This window comes from Hyperolius riggenbachi, chromosome 9, assembly GCF_040937935.1.
Source record: "Hyperolius riggenbachi isolate aHypRig1 chromosome 9, aHypRig1.pri, whole genome shotgun sequence".
NCBI classification, from domain to species: domain Eukaryota; kingdom Metazoa; phylum Chordata; class Amphibia; order Anura; family Hyperoliidae; genus Hyperolius; species Hyperolius riggenbachi.
The window spans coordinates 109,439,199-109,464,158 of NC_090654.1; the positions used below are offsets into that span (position 1 = coordinate 109,439,199).

The 24,960-nt window shown below is 41.5% G+C and overlaps 1 protein-coding gene across 1 annotated transcript in view; it reads left to right on the forward strand.

Annotated features, from left to right (window-relative positions):
• The window catches only part of PALS1 (protein associated with LIN7 1, MAGUK p55 family member), a 119,871-nt gene that overhangs the window by 77,351 nt on the left and 17,560 nt on the right, over positions 1 to 24,960 (forward strand). Inside the window, exons 7-11 of the mRNA XM_068253321.1 lie at positions 11,893 to 11,970; positions 13,451 to 13,634; positions 15,265 to 15,336; positions 16,755 to 16,826; positions 24,075 to 24,242. Of these exons, the coding sequence (XP_068109422.1) occupies positions 11,893 to 11,970; positions 13,451 to 13,634; positions 15,265 to 15,336; positions 16,755 to 16,826; positions 24,075 to 24,242 (574 nt within the window). The remainder of the gene's footprint in view (positions 1 to 11,892; positions 11,971 to 13,450; positions 13,635 to 15,264; positions 15,337 to 16,754; positions 16,827 to 24,074; positions 24,243 to 24,960) is intronic.

The window sequence follows — 24,960 nt, forward strand, 5'->3', positions numbered from 1 at the left end:
CTACCGAGGTCAGTGACATGAGCCAGGGATTACTGTACAAATTTTACCTCTCAGATTTTGTTGTTGTAATTGTCTTCTCTTGCTTCTTCCATTGACACTGCAGCAACGTTTGACCCGGGCCTCCTTCTCTTTCCTGAAACATCCTTTTTAAACTCTTTCTTCCATCCTACAGCCTAATAAAAGTTCTCCAGGTCCAGAGGGTTCAAACACTTAGACAAAAGACAGATTCAAGCTAAGCAAGCATTTCCATATATCCACAAGGATGTTAGGGCTGGTTCACACTGCAAGAGCTTTTTTAGCGCTAGTGATTTGAAAAGCTCTTGCTAATGCAATGCTATGGGTGATATTGCTCTAGTGTGAACACATAGCTTTACATTAGCAAGAGTTTTTAAAATCACAAGCGCTTAGAAAAATCTCTTACAGTGTGAACCAGCAGGGCACATCAATCATGTTCTCAAGCAGCCAGGAATTAGGCATGTAAAGCAAGCTGAAACTAGGTGTTGCAGGAAAAGTCATTCAGCCTAATGACTGTGCAGTGTACCTGTACTGGCTGTCCCACTGATGTCCTCCCTTGTCTCTCTAGGACAGATCAGCTGATGCCACATGTCAGAGTTTAAAGCTGAGGACTGGTCCCGTCAGCAGGTGCGGCGCTAGCTGCCAGCAGAGATTTCGAGTGTGGTTGATACTCCATAGTGCAGGCTTTCTAAGACTGCAACACATCTCCTATCTCTCCCTCTGTTCCTCTGTGCACTGTGGCTAGAGCACTTGTGTGAGGGAGACTAGCCGCAGTACTTCCAGTCTTCATCACCGGAGGAGAGTCGAGTAAAGCCTGAGGAAATTGCTGCTTTCACTAAACAGTTAGTGGAATGGAGCATATTAGTATTCAAAGGGGTAGGGAAGAAGAGGTGCAAAAGGACTGCCAGGAATTGAGGGGGAAGGGCACGTCTGTGGAGACAAATTTGGACTATAATGCACAAAAATTTCCCTCCTCTTTTTAGGGGTAAAAAGTGTCTTATGGTCTGAAAATTGTGGTGATTCTAAGCTGATTCAGGATTATGAAAGTTTTGTATGCATATTTATGCAGCTTGAAAATGGACCAGTAAAGCCCCACCAAGGTGAAATTTGATCCATTTTCAAGTTGTGTAACTTTGCATATACTTCCATCAACTTGAAAATATTTGCCTTTCATTGACCAGTCCCCACTCTGCACTAAAAAATGTACTTTCCTTTTTAAAAATATTTACAATTTTCATATCTTTAAAAGCTTTATTCCAAATTTACGAAGAAAACAAAAACAGTGCAAATCTACAGTTCGATTGATTTTCAATAAATTCCCTTCTGGAAATCCTATTGGAAATTGATGTGCAGTGTATGGTAGGAGTCAATTCCTTCTGAATCAATTCCCTCTGAATTAATTATTTTCAGAGTTGAAACATTGGGTGAAAATCTACAAATGTATGGCCAGGTTAAGAAAGGTTTGTTTCTATTTACTTTCCGTTAGAGCTGTGGGTACAGTTCCATTGCCTCATTTATATTCATAAAACATTGGTATATTAACTATTAAAAAAATAAAATAAACCGTGAACACCGGCACGTTTTAAGAAGACTTACTACTATATGTGTGCATGTTTAGCTCATAATGAAATATGTCCGTTCAGGTACACTTCAAAGCTCAACTTTTTTTTTTTAGATGTAGTTTTAGATATAATGTGAGGGAATTGAAACTTCAGATCCTCCTGATCTGTACAGTGTCCTTTTTAATTTCTTTTTGTGGTTGTATGTTTCTGTATATTGCTGGTCATTGCATCTTAATTGGTTGCCGTAGATGTTTTCTGGATATGGAATGTAGTTTTTTTGGGGGGCCATTTCACCAGTGTTTTCCCTGCTTATTTCACTACTGTGTGCACATTATTGTAAAAGTAACTCTTCTGTCTGCTCCTGTTAAAGTGCATACACATGCATAACTGCTATTGCCAGTAGTTGTTGTGATCTGATAACTAGGATAACCGTTCCAGATATAAGGGCATACAGATAAGTCGCTCAACCGCAGCTGAGCACTGTGTAATGTTGCTATGGAGGAGGGAGGACAGCACATCACATAATGTAGCAGCTTCTATCAGGAGAGGCAAGTGGCGGGAACAATGCACTGTGTTCCTGAAAGATCCATTGAATACCTATACAGGTAGTCCCCAGTTAGCGAACGATGGGGACTGTAGGTTCGTTCCTAACCTGAATCTGTTCTTAGGTCAGAACACTGTGCCATCTCTGTCCCCTGTACCTCCTCTGTGCCTCCAGTGTCCCCCTCTGTGTCACATTGCAGTTTTTGAGAAAATTGATTTAAAAAACATTCTAAGTGCAATTTGATGGTTTTTTTTTTCTTCTTTACTTGTTCCCGTGGAAACACAGAATCCATGTCGTTCGTATCGGCGGGTGGTTCGCAAGTCGGGGACTACCTGTACACACTCTATATTTATAGCTCAGAGGGCTCAGAAAGGCTGCCCGCGCTGAGTTCTAACATTTGTACCTGGTTTTATTGTCTCTTCTGTGTAACCCTTCCATACCTAGTCTTGTCTACATCAGGCTTCCTATGTTTGAACCAGTAACAGGAACATTTACTAGATCTCGAATTCTAAAATCACTGTTAAATTAAACTACTACATAGGTTTACAGTGCTCTCCCCAGAATTTTTTTTCCCAGCCGGGTGGTATGAAAAAATAGGTGGGTGGGCCGTGACTGGGGAATACACGACTCAGTCTGCATACAGCATAGGAGGAGGATGAGGAGATGAGCTGATGCCAGCCGGGGGCTCACCAAAATTAGCTGGGTGGAGCACCTAGCTAGTAGGGCCTGGAGAAACACTGGGTTTAGTGTTTCCTGTATCTGTTTATACATCTGTTTATTAGTCTGGTATAGCTACATTCATATTGGGCGGTGGTATTTTTTAATTTTTTTTTTTCCGACTGGATAATCCTTTGTTTAAAAATGTGATTCTGAATTATACAATTCTTGGAATTCTCTTTCTTCACTTATCTCTTGGGTAGAAACCAGCGGTGACGCTGAATGATTCACCTTTTTTTTTTTTAGTAAATACTCTTAATACACTCAAAATACCTGAGCAGAGTAAAACAGATTGCTTAACGTGGTGCCTAGTTTCTCCAGTACATTCGATGCCAAACGGCAGAAGAAAGTTGTCCACTGTATTTTAGCACATTGTTTGGTCGGTTTTATGAGGGCCTACAGACTGCAACGCAATACATGTAAATGTGCTGCCAGACAGCTCATTGTGGCACAAGTAGTTAGTGGAAAATAACGTTTAAGGAATTTTCCATGCGGCAAATGGTAAGCAACAGAGACACCTGTTTACAAAAGCGTCAGCTAGATCCAAATGCTGTTTATACATTGATTCCTAAAACAAAATAAATGTAGATATCTTCCAAATCGTTTTAAGTATAATAAAAAAACAGTATAATCTAGATATTGGTATTCTGTAGCCCTATGTGTACGATGTGAGAACAATATAGCAGATAAGTGGACAGATAAGCCATGAAAGTAGCTTGGCACGCTGGACATGGTCTTTTCATGTGTTGTCTTGTGCATTTATTGCACATTTATAACTAAGTTGCACGAAGCAGATTTGCTATTTTATGGTTTTTAACTGGTGAATGACGTACACATCACATTTTAGCTTGAGGTTTTCCCTTTCTAGCTTCTGCACAGCAGACAGAAGTAGAGAGGCAATATACCATCCAATGTGGTTTTTTGGTGGAAGTTGAAGCCACCACACACGTTTGTAAAGTCCAATCATAATAGGTCAATTTTTGATCCTTTTGTTTGAATATGCCTTAACCTCCCCAGCGGTATGGACAGAAATGTCCATCCATAAAAACATGCTGTGAACAGTATAAAAGTGCATACACACCAATACTCTCCTGCACTGTATACTAGACCCTTGCTTGACACATTTTGGCAAGTTACAGGAAAAAAAAAAGTTTTAAAAATAAATTTTATCACTTTTTGCAAAGAAATCCTGGGAAAATTGAACGCCGGGGAGGTTAAACCTTTTGCTTTCTATACATCTTGCTGATTAAAGTAAGTGAAATTATTTGTTTGTTCCATGGCAACCATAAAAATTGCTTTAATGTCACCGATCAAAGGCTATTGTTGCAGTGGCATCTCCTGTGTTAGTGGTGCACCCTCTGACACTAGACGTGGCCACTGTATGGAAGACTTGGCAACTACAGAGTACAGTGGTTAGGGCATTCACCACATATCAGCCATCTATGCAGCTGAGTGAGTGGTGCTTTTTGCATACTGTGTGGACAAAATACTGGGTAATGGGATGCCCTGTGATCTTATCTGGAGTAGGAGCCCCTGATTACTTCCAAGGCCTTGGGGATGCATCTTGATACATTCACTTTAATAATCACACTTGTTCGTAACTGTTAAAATGGTTCTGGGGTAAAATTGATAGGGACACACAGTGGAAAAACCCCATCATATCAATGGTGGAGCGAGCACTAAAGCAGTGGTTTTGTACAGACCTTAGCAGTACAAAACCTTATGTAGTGGTGGATATAATAAATATTAACCTCTTGAGGACCAGAGGTTTATACCCCCCTAGTCACCAGGTGATTTTTTTTTTTTTTTTTTTTTTTTTTGCATGTCGCCACTTTAATGATTTATCGCTCGGCCATACAACTTGCCACCCAAATTAATTTTACCTCCTTTTCTTGGCACTAATAGAGCATTTTTTGTTGGTCTCTGATTGCTGCTGCATTTTTTTTTATTATTAATTTAAAAAGTTATTTTTTAAAATAAAATATCCTATTTTTTATTTTATTTCCCTCCCTTCCCCTAAATTAGCCCTGACCGTGATCCTTAAACTAACCTCTCATAGGCATCAGCCTATGAGAGGGATTAGTTTGTAAGCCACTCCTGGGGGACAGTTAAAGGGGAACCTGAACTGAGTAAAATTATTTAAAATAAACACATGATGTAGCAGCAAATGAATGTTACATACTTACCTCACCGTCAGTTCCTCTGAGGCTCACCATTTTCTTCTTACAGTGATCCCTTCCAGTTCTGACAATATAACTGAAATATACCAGTTGCTGTCAGTTATATATCAACTGCTGTCAGTTACAACTGAATGTGGAAGGTAATGTCCATGTTTCCCTATGGCTCAAGTGGGCGATATTACAGTTTAACAGTGTGCTGACCAGGAAGCTGTTATGGGGTAATGGCCATTTTTAAAATGGAGGGCAGAGAAATCCATTGATCACAGTGGACAAACAGGATGCGGGAGAAGAGAAAGAGATTGATGAGCAGACTACATGGCAGGTAAGTATGCCCTGTGTATGTTTGTTTAGATTTTTTATTTTCAGTTCAGGTTCTCTTTTAGTGACAAGGGAGTCGCTTACATTTGCATAGCGCTGCAATCTGGCGCAGCGCTGTGCAAATGTAAGTAGCCTTTTTTTTCTCTTTGATTCGGCTTGCCAGCTCCAGTCGCGACTGGCAGGCTGTTGACTGTTCCCCGCTCTGTTTACAAGCAGGGAGCGCGTGTTCCCTGCTAATCCCGCCCACCGCACTTTGACACCATCGGTGTTAGGAGGTCCCCCAGCAGCCACACTCCCACCGCCCATTGGCGTTAGGTGGTCAGGAGCTGGTTAAGACAAATTTCCCCTAGAACACGGATTGTTAAACTGTGATTAGGATGTTCTGATTCGATGTGGGGTAGTCTTCACAGAATATTTTCAGTGTCTATTTTCTTCATTTTTAGTCTGTGCCAATTCATTCCACTAGTAAATAACTGCAGTGAAACCTGGCTATGCAATCACTTGCTTTTGGCATGGAATCTATTGTTTCTAGGTGGGGTTAATGTTTTGCGTTCATGTTGTTTTTAGTTGTTGCTTAGGAACCACGGGTTGTGTGTGATTGTTCAATAAAGCTAGTTCTTGAAAGCTGCAAAGAGTTAAGAGAAGCAGAACCTAAAGGTTTAGCTGAAGGTTGGAGGTTATTTGACTATTGTGTTTACAAAGTGGAAAAGGGAAGAACTGTTTTTTTTATGGAAGCGCTGTAAAAAGCTCAGATCAGCTGTGAGCACGTTTGTCATGTTTACAAATGCAGCATGATGAACTGATGAGTCAGAGTTGACGAGGTTTACCTGAAACTAATGCAAATTTCTGTGGGTATTGATAGGAAATGGTCTATGGCTTTCAAATGTTTTTTTTTGACTCGGGCCCCGTTCACACTTGGCAAAGTTTACATGAATTGAGCAGAATTCCAAATTCACCACAGTTGTAATGGTGTCACATTAGCATTGCATTTTCAGGTGCTTTTATGAATCTGATTTGCATGAAACTTTTGGCCTGCAGATCTCCTTTTTTTCCCGCATGCTATTTGCGAATCGCTTTTAATTCAAGCCAATGGCAAGTCTGAACAAAATCACACAATAATCAAGGTATGTGCAAAAAGTTGCATGCAATTTTGAAGTTAATTAGATCATGTTTAACCACTTAAGGACCAGCTAACGCCCATAGGCGTCAGCAGGTCTTAAGTGGGTTACCATGGAAACGGCTGCTCGATAGAGCGGCCTTTCCATGTCAGTTCACGGAGGGTGTCTCCGTGAACAGCCGGAGAGCCGCCGATCGCGGCTCGCCGGCAAAATGTAAACACGCGGGGAAGAAATCCCCGCTGTTTACATCATACGGCGCCGCAGCAGCGCCGTGACGTAGATCGGCGATCCACGGCCACTGATTGGCCAGGGATCGCCGGCATATGATAGGCTGAAGCCTATCCTTCAATGCGCAGAACGGATATCCGTCCTGCGCAGCCCATGGAGGGAGAGGAAGGGACGGGAAGGCAGGGAGCGCCGAAAACGCTGCGGAGGGGGGCTTTGAAGAGCCCCCCGCAGATCACAAACAGCCGGCGGCGATCAGACACCCCCAGCAGGACATACCCCCAGTGGGGGAAAAAAAGGGGGGGGGGGGGAAGTCTGATCACCAAGGCTCAATCCTGATCGGTGCTGCGGGCTGGAGAGCCCACGCAGCACCGATCACTGCAGAAAGCCCTGTACATTCATTGGTATGCACTGAAAAATTACAATCCAAATATTCTCATACGAACACAAGCAAAAACTGCAAACCAAATAAACAATCGTAAAACACAGATTCCTGTATGTGGGAAAGTGCCGGAAATCACTTGCAGATTTCACGCGGCTAAGTGTGAACGCTGCTGTAATGTGATTTGGTTTTGCAGTTTGTATGCACCCTGAAATTCGTCCAGTTGCTGCGGATTTTAATTTACCCAATTTAAGGGTGTATACAGATTGCAACGATATTGGCATAGTGATGGAAAAAATAGCCTCAATGATCAGCTCTAGTTTTTATTAGTTGAATTTAATCAATACAATCATATAACCAATTTAATCTGTCAGATTTTTTTTTGTGCATGGTCACCTTTAGTTTACATGGGTTATACTGTGGATTCACTGCTATTTATTGGTGTGTGTGTGTGTGTGTGTGTGTGTGTCATTAGGTGTGCGGCTGGAAGTATCAGTAGTATGGCGCTAACAATTAGCTAGATGAGTAGTTAATGTTAAATCTAGGCTGGTGGTGGCCAACTACCTTATAGCTCATGATCCGCATGGATACACCCACATTTAGTTGTACGTGGAACAGTTGACTGGGAGGTGGTCCATAATTTGCCAGCACAAATGAACCATACAGTGACAAGGACACTGGGGGCATAGGGAGGTACAGGGGACATAGATGGCACAGTGTTACCTCATATGGACAGATTCGGGTTAAGAACAAACCTACAGTCCCTATTTCATTCGTTAACCAGGGGCTTACCAGTATTTGTTTAAAATGGATCCTTTTTTTTTTTTTTTATGTAAAATGAATTTGTGTCAAACTTGACACCACAGTCTTTGCTGCTTCACTACACTTTGTAGTGTGAGGCTGTAGAGCTCTTCTCTTCTTTTAGGCTAGACTCCTTGGCCACCCAATTATACCTCTGTTTGAATTTACTTAGTTGGATGGGCGGGGTGCATGGCAAAGAATCCATAACACTACTCTTTTATCTAACTACAAGCCAGTTGTTTTCCGGAAGGCTGTTGTATAATAAGGTTGGTATCAACATCCCGGTCATTTTTTAGCCCTGGTTCCTAACTGCAAGCCAGCCTCCTCTACAATACAGAGGCTTGCTTAGGTGGATGGGTAAGAATATCACTTCTGTTGGAAATGCATTTGTACATCAGTCACATGAAGTACAAACTCAGACCCATCAGTCTCATTTTTAAAGTAAACACTGAAGGGAGTTTGTTAGGTTACTTGGAATTTCGCTTTAACCTTAAGTGAAGATGTGTCATGCTTGACACATTGCCCATGGAGTTCAGTTTTTAACAAAAATGTTAATTGAGTCTGCAGTCTTGTTAGCTTGCAAAGTCTCAGTAATGAAAAGCAGCAGTAGGAGCATGCTTTACGGAAACTCCTTACAGTGCTTCATATTGTACATCTACCTGCTTCAGAGAGAGAGAGAGAGAGCAGATGATGTATTCCATCCTGAATAACTTATAAGTCTAAACTGCCAGACTTCTCAATAAACTAAACTAAAGGTCTAGTAGTTACTTTTCATGGGAACCTCACCTGCTTGCTGCAAGTACTTAGAGTGAGATTTGCTAAAATGGATTTTTTTTTTTTTTTTGCAAAAGTAGTTTGTTTTAGTACAATAGTAGTACAGAGGCGCCAACAGGGTAAAAACAATATTTCTTTAAAATGGATAAAATGAAGTAGGTAGCGGTGGACTTACCCCTCCAAAACAGACACAAAAATTGCTGTTTTAAGCAAAAATCAGTTTATTTACATACTCCGAACAAGGTGCAACGCGTTTCACGGGTATATCCCACTTCCTCAGGCAATAAATAGGAGCATATCACCAATGCGGTCCGGTACATAGCCTAGCGCTAGGCTATGTACCGGACCGCATTGGTGATATGCTCCTATTTATTGCCTGAGGAAGTGGGATATACCCGCAAAACGCATTGCACCTTGTTCGGAGTATGTAAATAAACTGATTTTTGCTTAAAACAGCAATTTTTGTGTCTGTTTTGGAGGGGTAAGTCCACCGCTACCTACTTCATTTTATCCATTTTAAAGAAATATTGTTTTTACCCTGTTGGCGCCTCTGTACTACTATTGCAGTTGTTTCCACCCCTGGTGGAGGGGAATTCTTCTTTTTTCCTGATCTACAGAGAGCGACTTCTTAATCCTGAGTGGGGACAGGTCTAATCTCCTCACCTTAATCAGAAGAAAATGTATGCGTGCTCAACATCAAGCTTAACCCTTTCAAGTCTGGCTGTGCATATCTGGCTAAAATGGCTTACCATGAGACATGCTCACGCAGAAATGCATCTGCTTTCGCATGCCAAACTTTGCAGGGTCAAAAACCAATACCGCGAAGCGGTTGCCCTGCGGGAATTAGTTCATGCTTTATAGCACTATCCAGGAGCGCCACGGGGAGGCTTCCCAATGCCCCCATACAACCGGGGGGGGGGGGGGGGCTGCGGGGCCCCAGGCTCTCTCACTGCCTAGGGACCACAGCGACACCCCGGAGGTGGAGGCTGGGCGAAGCAGACGACCCCCCCCCCCCCAAGCGTGGCCAGCGCCAGGGGGGGGGGGGGGTGCATCCGCACCCACCTCCCAAAAATTTAAAACCAGGCACTTGCCTTAACGTCCATTGCGTTCTGCTACTGCGCATCGACTCGGGGCACTGCATAGAACAGGAGTGACGCATGGGTCACCCCGAGCTGTGAAGCTCAGGGCTGGCTCACACACATCTCTCCAGAAGGGGGGGGAGGACAGGCACAGACAGCCCACTACTGGAGCAAGTAAGTGCCTGTTTTTAATCTTGGGAGGTGTGAGCGGGCGGCTCTTCCCGGCGCTGGCCCTGCTGGGGAGACCGCCTGCGCCCCCCAGCCTCCACCTCTGGGGTGCTGCTGTGTGGGTTCCAGGCGGTGAGAGAGCCTGGGACCCCCGCGGCCCCCCGGTTGTATGGGGGCAATGGGAAGCCTCCTCGTGGCGCCCCTGGATAGTGCTATGTAGCATGAACTAATTCCCGCAGGGCGATTGTTTTGCGGTTTTTGGTTTTTGACCCTGCATATTTAGGCATGCGAAAGCAAATGCATATTTGCATGAGCAATGTCTCGTGATTAGCCAATAGGCCAAATTTACAAAGCCAGATTTGTCAGGTTCACTTGGTTGATGCACACATTTTCTCTCTGTTGTAATTGGCACTAATCTCCTCACCTGCCTTCATAGTGGTTACCTGGACGGTAACCCTTGTTTGTGAGTATAACCTACCTATACTTACCTTCCATACCCAATTTACAGTACATACTACACTATACTGGGCTCTCGGCGTCTTCCCTTATATTTTGTTTTAGTACAAAAAATAACTTTTTTTTTTTCTTCAATCCAGGAATATACACTTTTAGAAATGATGGTTTTCCAGTAGGCTTGGAACTCCGCCTTTACCTTGCACTGCCTTTTGAGCGGGTTTTTGCTTTTGTGAACAGTCTTTCAGTTAACTTTTCCAGTGCTGAACAAATGATCTTGCAATTTGACGAAGGTTAATTTTAACCTTGCTACAGAAAGAGAAGCATTTTTAACTTTATTAATTACTTAAAGCCAATGGGTACCGTTTAAAAAAAGAAAAAGTCAGATACTCACCTAAGGAGAGGGAAGGCTCGGTCCTAATGAGGCCTCGGTGCTGCGCTGGCTCCCCCGTTTGCATCCGCCGCCGCAGGGACTTCGGAGGTCTTCGGGAGCACTCGGGCTTCCGAAGACGGGCCGCTCCATAATACGTACGCGTCATAGAGGGCGTTCGCGCATGCGTAGTATGGAGCGGCCGCGTCATCGGGAGCCCGAGTGCTCCCGAAGGCTTCCGAAAGCTCCCTTCGGCATGCGGAAGTGGCAGTATTTGACCGAACTGTTCGAATACTGCCACGAGGGATCCTGCGCGGGACTGGGCACCGGGAGAGGAGAGGGAAGGCTCATTAGGACCGAGCCTTCCCTCTCCTTAGGTGAGTATCTGACTTTTTCTTTTTTTTAACGGTAAACATTCACTTTAGCTGAAACATTAAACACCAAATGAAATATTTGTTAAATGTATTTATTGTGTTTTTTTTTTCCCCCCCAAAAAAAATTTTGTTTTTTACCTTGCGGTAGAAAGAGAAGTGAACCTAATTGAATAACTGAAAAATGAAATGTGTATATTTTTTTTTTTTTTTTTTTTTTAGTACATTTTACATTCCACGAAGATGCATTTTTAGAAACTATGGTTTCCTTTATCCTGAAACGTCAGCTTGGTGTTTGCAACAATAAAATACATTTGGAAGTGTCGGCCTATTTGTTCGTCTTGCTGTAGAAAGAGAAGTGTTTCTCACCTCATTAAATACTGACCTTTATTTTTTAAAGCTGGATGTAATGCATAATTATATGGTCCCCATAAAGTGTACCTGAGACAAACTAAATAAAAGCATTGATACTTACCTGGGGCTTCCTACAAGCTGACGGCTCCCTCACCACCGTCCTGGGTCGCTCTGAACCTCCACCAGTTGGCATAGTAATCTTGTGCAGTAAGGGAACATCCTGCGCAGTACTGCTGGGCAGTCACAGAATACTCCCGGCCGTGGGAGTGTGATGGGTGCGTGCATGGGACTGGGTCGGGCATGCACAGTAGAGTGTGACTGAGCGAGACTGGACAAATTCCCCAGGCCGGCCAGTGGAGGATCGGATCAGCGTGTTATAAAATCCAGGGATATATTTGTTTTGTGTATTGTAGAAGTGAAATTAATTCCTGTGTTGTTTTTTTTCTTCTGTTCTATACTAGGCTGAAATGCATGGAACACTGTCTTTTGTGCTTATCCCTAGTCAACAGGCAAAACCTCCACCTGCCAAGGAAACTGTAGTAAGTTGTCTTTTTCTCTGTCTCTGAGCGTACGTCTCGTGAACTTGAATCTGTGAATGTTGCCAACTTTCATATTAGGACGTAAAAATAAATTGTACTGATTATCAGGAAATAATTTGCCTTTTCTAAATTATGCAGGAGAACAGAGGTGCCAAAAGGATAAAAGGAAGCTAGATGAGCTTAAAAACCAAATTCTTGGTAAATAGAGGAGGTAGTGGTGGACTTACCTCCTCCAAGTAGACACACAACGCCTGGCTCTTCTACTGACCACATATGCTATTGCTCCGTTGTTATTGCCTGATGAAGCGGGATCAAACCTGCGAAACGCGTTGCATATTTGGAGTTCATAAATAAAATATATTGACTGTGTTTACTACAGTCGTTGTGTGTCTACTTGGAGGAGGTAAGTCCACCACTACCTCCTCTATTTACCAAGAATTTGGTTTTTAAGCTCATCTAGCTTCCTTTTATCCTTTTGGCGCCTCTGTTCTCCTGCATAATATTGAGTCCACCCTGGGTGGAGGGTTGAACCCCTTTTTCTCATCTACAGAGAGCGACTTTTTATTCCTGAGTGGGGTCAGGAAAATCTCCCCACCTGCCTTTACAGTGGTTGCCTAATGGTAACCCTGGTTTGTGAGTGTTAATATTTACTCTATCTAGTAACCATTTACCAGTACATATTACACTATTGGGGCTCTTGGTGTTCCTTGTTTTTGCCTTTTCTAAATACTCACTTTGTATTGCTTTATAGCCTTGAATGCCGGCACACACAAACTTTTTCAGCTCTGCAATTTAGAACAGCCAATAGTTGAGAAAAGCTTCAACAAGAATTTGATTAGAATAATTCTTAAAAGGAAGGTTACCCCATAGGTAACCACTGTAAAGGCAGGTGGGGAGATTAGACCTTATCAAACTCGGGTTAAGAAGTTGCTCTCTGTAGACAGGAAAAACAAGGGGTGACATCCCTCCACCAAGGGTGGATATCAATAGGTGTAATTGATCAGCTAACAGAGGTGCCAGTGTTTATGTATTTTTAAACTTCACTGGTACCTGTGCTGTTACCTGATCTATTATACCTAATTAACTAAAATATTTACTCACCACTAAAATGTGGTTTCATAGACTTATACCAATTTTATCTGTTGTGTACATTTTTATTTTGGGTTCTCTTGCACGGCATTGCATATAACGTTTTATGCCATTCATTTTAAAATGTTTTTTAGAATGCATGTTTAATGGACAACTGAACTTTAAGCGGTATGGAGCTGCCATATTTATGCATGCATTGATTAGATAATAGAAATGATTGTTCTCTTGCATCCACCATTGAGGAATTTCTATCATTATAGAAAGTTGTTTTTTTTTTGCAAGGAATCTGTTGCAGTGTAACAATTTACTTTGCTCGGGGTTCACATTGTTTAATTCTTTCATTGTTCTACTTATTTGTTTGACGTGTAACTGATTATAATTTTCTTTCAAGATACATGTGAAAGCGCACTTTGACTATGACCCTACTGATGACCCATATGTGCCATGCCGAGAGCTGGGCCTTTCCTTCCAAAAAGGAGATATCTTACATATCATTTGCCAAGATGACCCCAATTGGTGGCAGGCGTACAGAGACGGAGATGAAGATAATCAGCCCCTTGCAGGCCTTGTACCAGGTAACATTTCTGTTTTTAGGCGTAAAATCTCATGACCATATTGCATTTGATTGCAGCTAACTCACATCTGCATCGCTGATTCTGACTGTGAATAATTCAGGTTGGCCAGTGTCGCTTTGATTTCACAGGAACCTAGACCATAAAACGTTCCGTAAACCTGCAAATGTTTTGTCTTTGTGGCTTCACAAAGTTTACACAAATTACAATGAATAACCACAAAGTGTATTCATTAGATAAAGGGCTCAGCTTACCCTTTTACACTGTGAACTGGCAGTGCGTTAAATAAGAACTGTAGTAAAAATAACAATGAATAAAAGTTATTTTTTTTTTTAAACAATATTCATTGATAAATTATTTAGTGAGTGTTTGTAGGTCTTCCCTCACCCTGATTTACATTCTGAAATTTATCACAGGGGGTAACATATTTAGTCCTGACAGGCACAGCTCTACAGAATGTTTGTTTCAGAGAATTTTGTCTCCCAGAATGCCCTGGGAGGAGAATGTTAGCTAAACAGCCTAGGCTAAGCATCACTCGAGGGAGGTTCTATCTACCAATATACAACAATATATACTGTATATTCTGGCTTATAAGACTACTTTTTAACCCTTGAAAATGTTCTGAAAAGTCAGGGGTCGTCTTATATGCCGGGTATCATTGATGCTGGGTGATACCCCCTATCCTGTTACCGCCTCTCAGATCTCGCTGCTGGGGACTGTAGTGAAGCGGCGCAAATGCACATGTGTGAGATCTGAGAGGCAGAGAAGGAGGTAAATAGGATACAAGGGCGGGCCAGAAGGGTAAAAGAGGCGTGCTTTATGGGCACAGCGCAATCTATTCTTCCATACCGCTCTGATAAACACGGTGACAAGGAGAGCTGACCAATCCACTTAGGGACAACCAGTCAATTGCCTATATACTGTTATATACTGGGTACTACATACAGTACAGCATCAGTATCTGTTCATACATAGCACCAGTATATGATGTTTTTTTCAATTTTTATTTGGTGTGCGTTGGAAGAGGGGGTAGTCTTATGCAGTGAGTATATCCCAAACTCTATATTTTAACTGGAGAAGTTGGGGGGTCGTCTTATATGCCCAGTCGTCTTATAAGCCGGAATATACGGTAGATATTGAAAGTGTTTCTTATGCTGACACCAGGAAAAGTTGCTATCCTGAATAATTAACTGCATTCTGCTATATGTCATCACAGTACCTCTTCAAACTCACTTAACCTTTTAATAACCTGGTGCAGAGAGCAATAATGCAATTGTGTTCACATATTTTGTGCTGTGTCCATGAGCACTCAAGCCAATAGATTTTTAGTGACAAGACTATATACTCTGTACAGCCCTGTGGATGATGTCAGCACTATATATAAATACTATATAATAATAATAATAATAGACTTATGGCAGCATAAATACACACCTAATGGAAAGCTGGGCACAGGGCATTTGACTTCAAAGAGGGGGAAACCGGGATTTTGGACATTTATAATATTGGAAGATAAGTTCCTGGTTGTGGGGTTAAGTCATTGTGTAAACTATTTTGCAGTCTTTAAGGTGTGTGATGGTTTTCACTGTGAAACCTCCAGTCCATTTAACCACGTTTTATATTGTTTCCAAAGGTAAAAGTTTCCAGCAACAGCGAGAAGCAATGAAACAGACCATAGAGGAGGACAAGGAACCCGAAAAATCAGGTATACGGTTTAGAATCTTGTTGCCATGGTGTGTAATGTGTATGATTAATCCTGGTTACAAGCCCTCTCTTTAAAGGTTGGTATTTTATCAGACGAACACTGTTGTGTAATCAAGTTTCTTTCTGAGCTGCACTCTATACGTTTCGAATGCTCTCATGACAAGTATTTGCACGCCCGTCTGGCTGTCTCTACGCTTGGCTCTATGGGATGGTGTGTGGAAATGTTTGCCATGTAGGCTCCAATTAAAGGACAACTATTGCAAAAAAGAAAAAGTTGCTAAAGTTCTTGGGCTGAAATCTCCTATCCCTTCCAAGTAGGATGGCTTTTTTCCATTTGCACTAGCACCCGTATGCAGCAGCCTTCTTCCTATTCCACATGCAGTGCACCATTTTTCCTCATACAGCATCCCCTCAGTCCCACATCCCCTCTTGCACTTTCAGCAGCCTTTGCCTCAGCCCTCTGTATTTTGCAGCTTCCTTCTATGAGCTACTTTTTTAATGTGCTGCAGACGCCTACTACCATATGCGACCTTCCTGTTTAATTTTCACCTCCCTTTTTTGTGAGCAATATATCTTTTATGTGCTGCTCTCTGCTTGTGCACCCCTCTTGTGTGGAGACAACTTTATTTTGCATGGGGCTTTGCTTTGAAGATGCAGAAAGATGAGAGGGCAATTAGAGACCAAAAAATTAAAGATCACAAAGTATTATTTGTTTCAGTACATTTGTTTAGACAACTTATAAGGAACTCCTGTCCTCCAGGGACGAGGTCCTCACACATTTTTGGCACAGCTCAAATGAATTGATGGGAGTGAATCAGGAAAGGTGAGGTTCATCAAGCAGAACACATTTCTCCATTGCTCAGTCCATCCTGAACACTGGCATGGATATGGTCCTCAAGGACTGGAGTTCGACTCCTGTGGTTAAGGCAATCAGGATGCTTTTGTGCCATTGTCTGCAATGTGGTACACTTTTCGAGGGGAAGCAGGGCCTTTGCTGTGTCCTTCTAGATAGACTTTCCCCTTGGTACCAGCTGTAGTCAGAAGAAAGATCCGAGGTTGTCATTTAATGGGATCTTCAACAGTGAAAATATCCTATTTGTGATTCATTTATTTTTTTACATTTGGCAGTAACTTTACAAGGATGTACGTTTGACTTCTGCCTGGTATTCAGTTGTGAACATATACAGTATTACATTGCTATATTTGTACATATATTATATGTACGTGTGATTTTTTTTTTTTTATTATTTTTTTTTTTTTTTTTTTTGTATATCCTGCAAAGTTTTAACACTTTCATATGATTTGGTATTGCGTCTGTTTACAGAACTGTCATGTGATCATCCTGTTTGCTGTCGCTTGCTGAATGTTGTTCTGTCCGTTAGATGAAACTTTAGCTAAGACCAATCTTCTTGTCTGCAGGAAAATTGTGGTGCGCAAAGAAGAACAAAAAGAAAAGGAAAAAAGTATTATACAATGCCAATAAGAACGATGGTAAGCCTAAAAATGCTTCAGGACTCTTCAAACACATGTACAGATGTTTTTATTTTTGATTAATACGATTTATATTAAGACATGAGGTTGCTATAACATTACATTTCTGACAAAAGTTTCTTTGTTGCTGCAGTTGTACTAGAATTGTGAATCCACAAAGCATTTATTTATTAACTTTGATTGCCTACTTACATAAATTAATTGATTATGCTTATTGATTATGGCGTTTTTGCCATTAAAGGGGAACTGAAGAGAGAGGTATATGGAGGCTGCCATGTTTATTTCATTTTAAGCAATGCCAGTTGCCTGGCAGCCCTGCTGATCCTCTGCCTCTAATACTATTAGCCATAGCCCCTGAACAAGCATGCAGTAGATCAGGGGTTTCAGACTTTAACCTATTTTGGTTCCTGGACGTAGTTTCTACGTCCAGGAACCATGCGCGCTCCCGCGGCCGATCGCGCGCGTGCACGCGCACTCTCGGCAGCGGATTCGGTAGCCAGGGAATCAATGTATCGGGCTATGGTGCCCGATCATTGATTCCTCTCCCCCGCTGAAAAAGCAACAGCTTCTCTCGGAAACTGCGCCTTTTCTGGCCGTTCCCTTCCCGATGCGTCACTGTAAGCGTATGTTACGCTTAGAGTGACGTCATGTAAACAAACTCATGGCCGCCATCTTGTGGCCAAAAAGTAATACTACACCTGTAAAAAAAAATAAATTTAAATTAACACACATTTACATTAGAAATCTATTGTTTACCTCCCACCCTCCCAAAACTACCCAAATAAAATGTTTACTATAAAAAAAAAAAAATTACAATAAAAAAAAATGTAAATATTTACCTAAGGGTCTAAACTTTTTAAATATCAATGTAAAGATGAAATATTTCTATTTTTTTTTTTTTTTTAAACTTGTAAATAGTGATAGATGCAAAACGGAAAAATGCACCTTTATTTCCAAATAAAATATTGTCGCCATACATTGTGATAGGGACATAATTTTAACGGTGTAATAACCGGGACATATGGGCAAATACAATACGTGAGTTTTAATTATGGAGGCATGTATTATTTTAAAACTAATGGCTGAAAACTGAGAAATAATGAATTTTTTTCCGTTTTTTTCTTCTTCCTGTTAAAATGCATTTACAGTAAAGTGGCTCTTAGCAAAATGTACCCCCCAAAGAAAGCCTAATTGGTGGCGGAAAAAACAAGATATAGATCAGTGCATTGTGATAAGTAGTGATAAAGTTATAGGCTAATGAATGGGAGGTGAACATTTCTCACGTGAAAACGACGGAACCTGAATGGGTTAAAGTCAGATCTGACAAGACTAGCTGCATGCTTGTTTCTGGTGTTGTTCAGATACTACTGCAGAGAAATAGACCAGCAGGGCTGCCAGGCAACTGGTATTAATTAAAAGGAAATAAATATGGCAGCCTCCGTATACCTCTTACTTCAGTTCCCCTTTAAGGTGTGAAGAACTTCGTTTTGATGTGGGCAGTATGCAGGGCTGTTTTTGGCTTTTTAGTGCCCCGGTCAAGGCACCTTTTGCTTACCCCAATTTTCGTGAACAGGAAGATGGAAGCCTACACTTTAATTAGTTTTGTAGGTTCCAATAATATGTTTTGTAGGAAGTGGGTCCACATTATAAAAAATAAGCTGTTCAACCTGGTTCCTTACAGGTCAAAATATTATCCTAGGAATACCAAAGGAGCTGTAACAGTTAATGTAGACCAAATCTAAAGTAATTACAGCTCAATTATCACCGACCATATAATTGTTACACTAATCAGTCATCTTTTGCTAAGGTAATAGTGCATATTAAGTTGTTAGAATTGCCACCCACCTCATTCTTAGGTTTTTCCACATATGCGTATGTGCATTTTAACTGCATTTTAATTGTATACTATGTTCTGAATTTTTGAGGTATGACTTTTTTCTTTCTCCATGAGCCAAGGTAGAGAAACAGGCAACACTTCATGGCATAGTTTGCATAAAAATACGTAAATAAAAAAAAACACATAAAATGCAGTGCCTACAGAAATACATTGAATGCTTTCTCGGCCCACCCCTGTCAAAAAAAAAACAAAACGTGTTGGGAAGGCAGGAGAAAGGTGAGCATGGTCACAAAGGGGGGGGGGGGGGGGGGGGGTGTATCATATATGCCACGCAGGTAAGTACCTCCAGGTCAAAGGTGCAACTTACTCAAGTCTTAGGCCACATACAGACATCAGACCATAGTCTTTGGAAAATGAAAGATCACAGACCAATCTTACCACCCTTCCTGTAGTATAAGAGCCATACTCTACACAGTCTTTTCTATGGAGCTGAACTCCACATCAGAAAAAAATCATTGCAAGATGCTGCACACACAGATGCTGTACAGACACAAAAGATCAGTATCTGCAAAATATCTGTTCCTGCCAAAAATCCATTCCTGCAAATTGCAATGATAGTCTATGAGATCTGCAGATCATCATACACACATGATTTAACTGACATTCATCTGCAGATCTGCAGATCTGAAAATCCATCCTGGTGGATCTGATCTGCAGATGAATGTCAGTTAAATCATGTGTGTATGATGATCTGCAGATCTCATAGACTATCATTGCAATTTGCAGGAATGGATTTTTGGCAGGAACAGATCTTTTGCAGATACTGATCTTTTGTGTCTGTACAGCATCTGTGTGTGCAGCATCTTGCAATGATTTTTTTCTGATGTGGAGTTCAGCTCCATAGAAAAGACTGTGTAGAGTATGGCTCTTATACTACAGGAAGGGTGGTAAGATTGGTCTGTGATCTTTCATTTTCCAAAGACTATGGTCTGATGTCTGTATGTGGCCTTAGCTGCTACCTGAGCAATTTGAAAGAAGATGCAGCCTCACAGGAGTGATCAGGAAGACCAGTAAGGGGGTCGCACATGCCTCCACATCTCTGTAGCCTCCATTTTCAAACAGCAGTTAAAATCAGTTATCCTTTAATGGAAGTAACACAAAGCAGTGTGTGCGAAGAATAGCTCTGTTGGGCCTTCTCCTTCAGACGTCACCTTAGGGATGTACCTGATTTTGTCTGGGTCTAAAATGGTGCTTTTCATAGTTTGTAGTGATTTATGGGTGAAGATGTGTGTGGCAATGGCAAAGGTAAATACGTGTGTGAGTAGTGGTGGGTGTGACGTAGCCGTAAAAAGTCCATTCAGAGCGGAGCAGGAGAATGTGAAGCTGAGGCTTTATTGTAAGGACTTAACTCCAGTGGACATTTAACTTGTTAGGAAAACTGTTCCTCTCATTGTAGCAGGAAATGGAAAATAATTTCTCATGCCAAATTCTAAATAGACATACTACTAAAAATATTGTTGACTTGCCACAATGCCAATTTACTTCCCAGAATGTTTTTGATGGGCTGATAAGCGTGTCGATAAGTGGGTGGGGTTACATATGACATGTATAATAGTTTCAGTGCAGCTACACTTACTCCCACTCCAGCTGACATTCAGGGCAGCTAGTGATTCATTAAGCGCTTGTTTCTACACATTCCTGCAAAACCTGTCTTGATGGCTTCACAGAAATCATAACAAAACTGCATGTTACCAGCAGATTCAGGAAACCCACATTTCGGGAAAGCAGCAATGAATGTCTCTGAAGACTTTTGACTGCCCCAAGAAGCGGCGCTGTGAAAAGGCCACAGTATTTTACACCTCTCCCACACAATGCGATTCATCACTAGTAGTGTTGATGATCTGTACAACAGGGGAATCTCTGCTTAAGGAGAAATGGAAGCTGTAGCATGTAAATCAAAAGTGCAAGGTGCCAGGAAAACACTGAGCAACTTATTAAAGGGGGATTAAACTCTGGCATAATAAGCAATAAAAACATGCTTCCTGCTTTTTATTACCTATGCAGTTATCCTATTTGCTTTGTGCATAAGTAGTATTGTCCATTTACAAATTACAAGTTCCCAAAGTACAGTTTAACTGCTCTGAAAGCTACGATTTCATTTTACTGCATAGCTGCTATATTTATATATTATGTATCCAGTGATTACTTCTCAGGTCTCTCTGGGTCTACAATGTGTGCAGATCGGTTTCAGCACACTGCTGGCTGTATACTAATTGTAGCTGACAAATGAATGTAAACAAATATGTTATCACCTCTTCCGATGTGGCAGGAAGCTTTCCCCTGAAGAACAAAGTGCTGTGCTTAACTGTTGGAATGCTGATCTGCTAACTTTTTTTTGTGCCAGTCTGTTTTATGCTGTAAATAATCTTTCAAAGCAAAGAACAAATGCTGAATTTCATACTACTTTAGCAGCATTTCTGAGATAATTAGTGGTGAATAAACCTAGAAGTTATTGCGGTTTTACCCAAAGAACCACAGGTAAATCAGTAGGGCAAAACATGGATTCCTAGGTTAGAAAAGTTTTCTCATAGCCTTTTTACACAAATGTTTCATGCAAGCAAAAGCAAAACTCTGCGGCACAAGTACGTTTTGGTTGTAAAGGGAATCTGAAGTGAAAATAAACTTAGGATATAATGCATTGTATGTGTAGCACAGCTAAGAAATAGAACATTATAAGCAAAGAAAAGTCTCATTGTTTCCAGTACCGGAACAGTTTTGAAACTTCAGTTACCTATGCAAAAGAGCTTCTCTGAGCTCTGACTTAACCTGGGTCAGACACAGTCCTATTTTCTGAAGCACTTATACATCAAATAAACAGTGAGAGGCAGCTTCAGATGAGGTTTACTGCAGGGGAGAGCAAAGGGCCATTAGCTCTGCTCTGTTTCATAGTTTAAAACAGTGTGTGGTTTGTAATTGCAGGTATTAGAGAATGATGCAATGTTATTAAAAAAAAAAAAAAAAAAAAGCTATATAACTAAAAACAAAAATATGAGACTATTTTCTAATAATTGTTCTATTAATTCTGTACTACACATACAATTCATTATATCATATGGTTTTGGTTTTTTTTTTTCGCTTCAGTGTAACTTTAAAAATAATGAGAAGGGTACTGTCAGTAGCCAAGAGGCAGAGACTAATCCCCATCACTCTGTGTATAAAGGCAGCCCCGGGCCGCCCATGAGGTGGGTTCCTCAGGCGGCAGAAGTGGGGAGAGAAGGCGCCCGCCTGGCCGGGGGTGGGGGGACGCAGAGCTGGAGGGGGTAGCAGCCAGGAACAGGTGGGGAAGGGGGGTCGAACCCCCTCCCTCACCTGGGTCCCCCTGGTCTGCACTCCCCCTCCAGCTATTACCGCAGTGTACAATTATCAGGCACCGGGCAGGGAAGCGATGACGCCTCCTTCCACGTTAACAACCCCGCCCCACCGCGCCCGCTGCCCCCCTTCCTGGCTGCTACCCCCTCCAGGATACCTATACTGGGGGCAGTTACTATCGGGAGGGGGGGGGGGGCATCTTCACAAGTTTGCCTCAGGCAGCAAAAAGTCTAGAAATCGGCCCTATATAAATGTAGTAGTGAAAGAAAAAAATATCTTCTACCAGTTGAAAGTTCCAGTAGATTCCTCCATGCTAGGGATTGTTAGTGAGATGTTAATAATTCTGAGTTGGTGGTAAATTTTTAGCAAATTTATGTAGCTTCAAAATAAATCAATTGACTGAAGTGATAAATGCAGACAGAAAACTCTGTACAAAACGCGGTAATCAATTTGTGGTTTCTGGTTGGAAGGGTTTCCAGCTTGTCTGCTGTATTAAGCTATCAAAATCCATATTTTTTTCAAATAATTTTAACCTTTATAAACCTAACTTTAACCCAGCTAAGCAACACAACTATTTCAACACAACACATTACTTGTTTTTAAAGACTGATGTATGTAGGCTTCTTCCTCTGTGGGTATTGGACTTGTTGCTGTGGACCGTGACATGGCATTGGCAGTATAATTGCCTGTTGTATAGGTGCAAAGGAAAAATGGGTGAACAGTATGAGGCAGATAAAGAGTAGGCTGTGAGTGAAGAATAAATGATGTACAGTATATGGGGTTTTGCATGGGTGGAGGCGTTCCACACAAATGATTGTGGGTTGATAACCCGCATAATGCCTAATTATCCCTTGAGCCATTTTTCAGAGGCTATTTAACACGAAATAACAAGTCTCATTCAAGGGGTGTGAGAAAGCTGGTATTGTCGGTGTTTTGCCCATGGCCCTCATCATTAAGTTTCTCCTTTTTCTTGTACAAGGATTTCTGTGTCTGTGCACATATCCTTCACCACAACTCTTTGGGCTGGTTGCTGTCTGCCACTGACATTCACTGTCTGTCATCACTGAGGTCTTCATCCACCACACTGCAGCTGGAGCTAATGAGAACTGCAGAATGTTTAATGTGCAATGACTTTTATTTCCAGAATGCCCTTATAGATAAAGCCATCTCCACTGTGCCCTCAGGGCCCTTGTGAAATGGCATTGAGGTGACATCTATTCCCCTCCCTTTTTTTGACTTAAAATATTAATTTTCCACACAAGAAAATGGCAAGCTCACACTTCTTTAATATTTCTCCTGTTTCTTCATTTCAAGTTTTTTTCCCAATATCTCGCCTAACTGTAGATTCATTGCGGAGTGATTTCATCCGTTGCTGCCACTGTCATGAATATGCCAATAAAGCTATTTTTATTTATTTGTAGAGTAATTCTTGGGAAGATGCAATTCAGTAACTCGCCTCCCTTTTAAAGTTTTTAATGATTTTATGTGTTTGTGCCCCCTACAGTATTTTAAATTCCCACCTTGGTTGTAGGTTGAGTTGTTTTTATCCTTTACAAATGTTTGGGGCGTAAGCAGCGATCCTCCCACAGCCCACAAACATACAGATAAGTTAATTGGTTTCCCCTAATATTGGCCCTAGACTATGGACATATGACTATGGTAGGATTACACTGTGGGCTCCTCTGATGGACAGTTAGTGTCAAGACTGCAAAGCACTGCAGAAGATGCCAGCGCTAAATAAATGCTCAATGAGAACTTTTGGAGATCAAGAACGATACTGATTGTGGAGAGGGTTGTGACCCACATCTGCTGTGTGACTGGCTGACTCTCAGACAGCTCATGTTTGTTAATACAAACCTTGTTGTACTTTTTATTTCCTGTTACTGGCCTATTACACTATAATTTCCTCTCAGTCTTTTCTTTTAATCTTGTTCAGGATTGCCTCATGTGCCTGATCTGGGTCTTTAAGGGTCATCGGTCCTGAATAGTAACATGGATGACTAGTTTGAAATACAGTCTCAAGTTTTTCTTCTTTAATGCAGATTATGACAATGAAGAAATCTTAACATATGAAGAAATGTCCCTTTACCACCAGCCAGCAAACAGAAAGCGGCCTATAGTTCTTATAGGGCCACAAAATTGTGGACAAAATGAACTGCGGCAACGCTTGCTAAACAGTGAGCCTGATCGATTTGCCACTGCTGTTCCATGTAAGTATTGTCCACTCACAGATCAAAAGCAAAAATGTCTCTGTGTCGTCTTTAAGGGAACTGGAAATGTAAAGGTGCATATACACATCCAATCTTCATTGGCCAATGTTACCACTTCCATGTAGTATGAGGGCCAGCAGATTTTGAATATTTTCATACTACATGGTAATGGTAAAATTGGCCAAATTGGCTTTACTCTAAAGGTGGCCACTCACATTACATTTCTTTATTTTGATTCAATACAGCCAATCCGATCCAATTTTTCAGTTGGTATTTTGAAGAAACTGTTTGACTTAACTCACACGTGTGTAGCAGGTTGTCGCAATATGGGGGAAAAATTTGCAAACATTGAAAAAGTTGGTTGGTTAGAAAACCCTCCTGCATGGCAACCTTTTAACTTTTAGCATTTTAATAGAACTACATTTTACACTGTGACATCTTCCTTCTCTCTCTGTACGTTTATCATTATTTCATTTGATCATCGTTTGCTGTTTAGCATTACAATTACTGTATTTTTCAGACTATAAGACGCACGTTTTCTCCCCCAAAAGTGGGGGGAAAAAGGTCACTGCGTCTTATGGTCCTAATACAGGGAGTCCCGATTTGTTTAATCCCACTGCCCGGGTGTTATGTAGTTATCGGCAGCCTTGTGTCACAGCGGGGGTCTCTAAGCAGCGCGGACTTCCCGAGATGGGGTGAGATATGGCTGCTAATTACA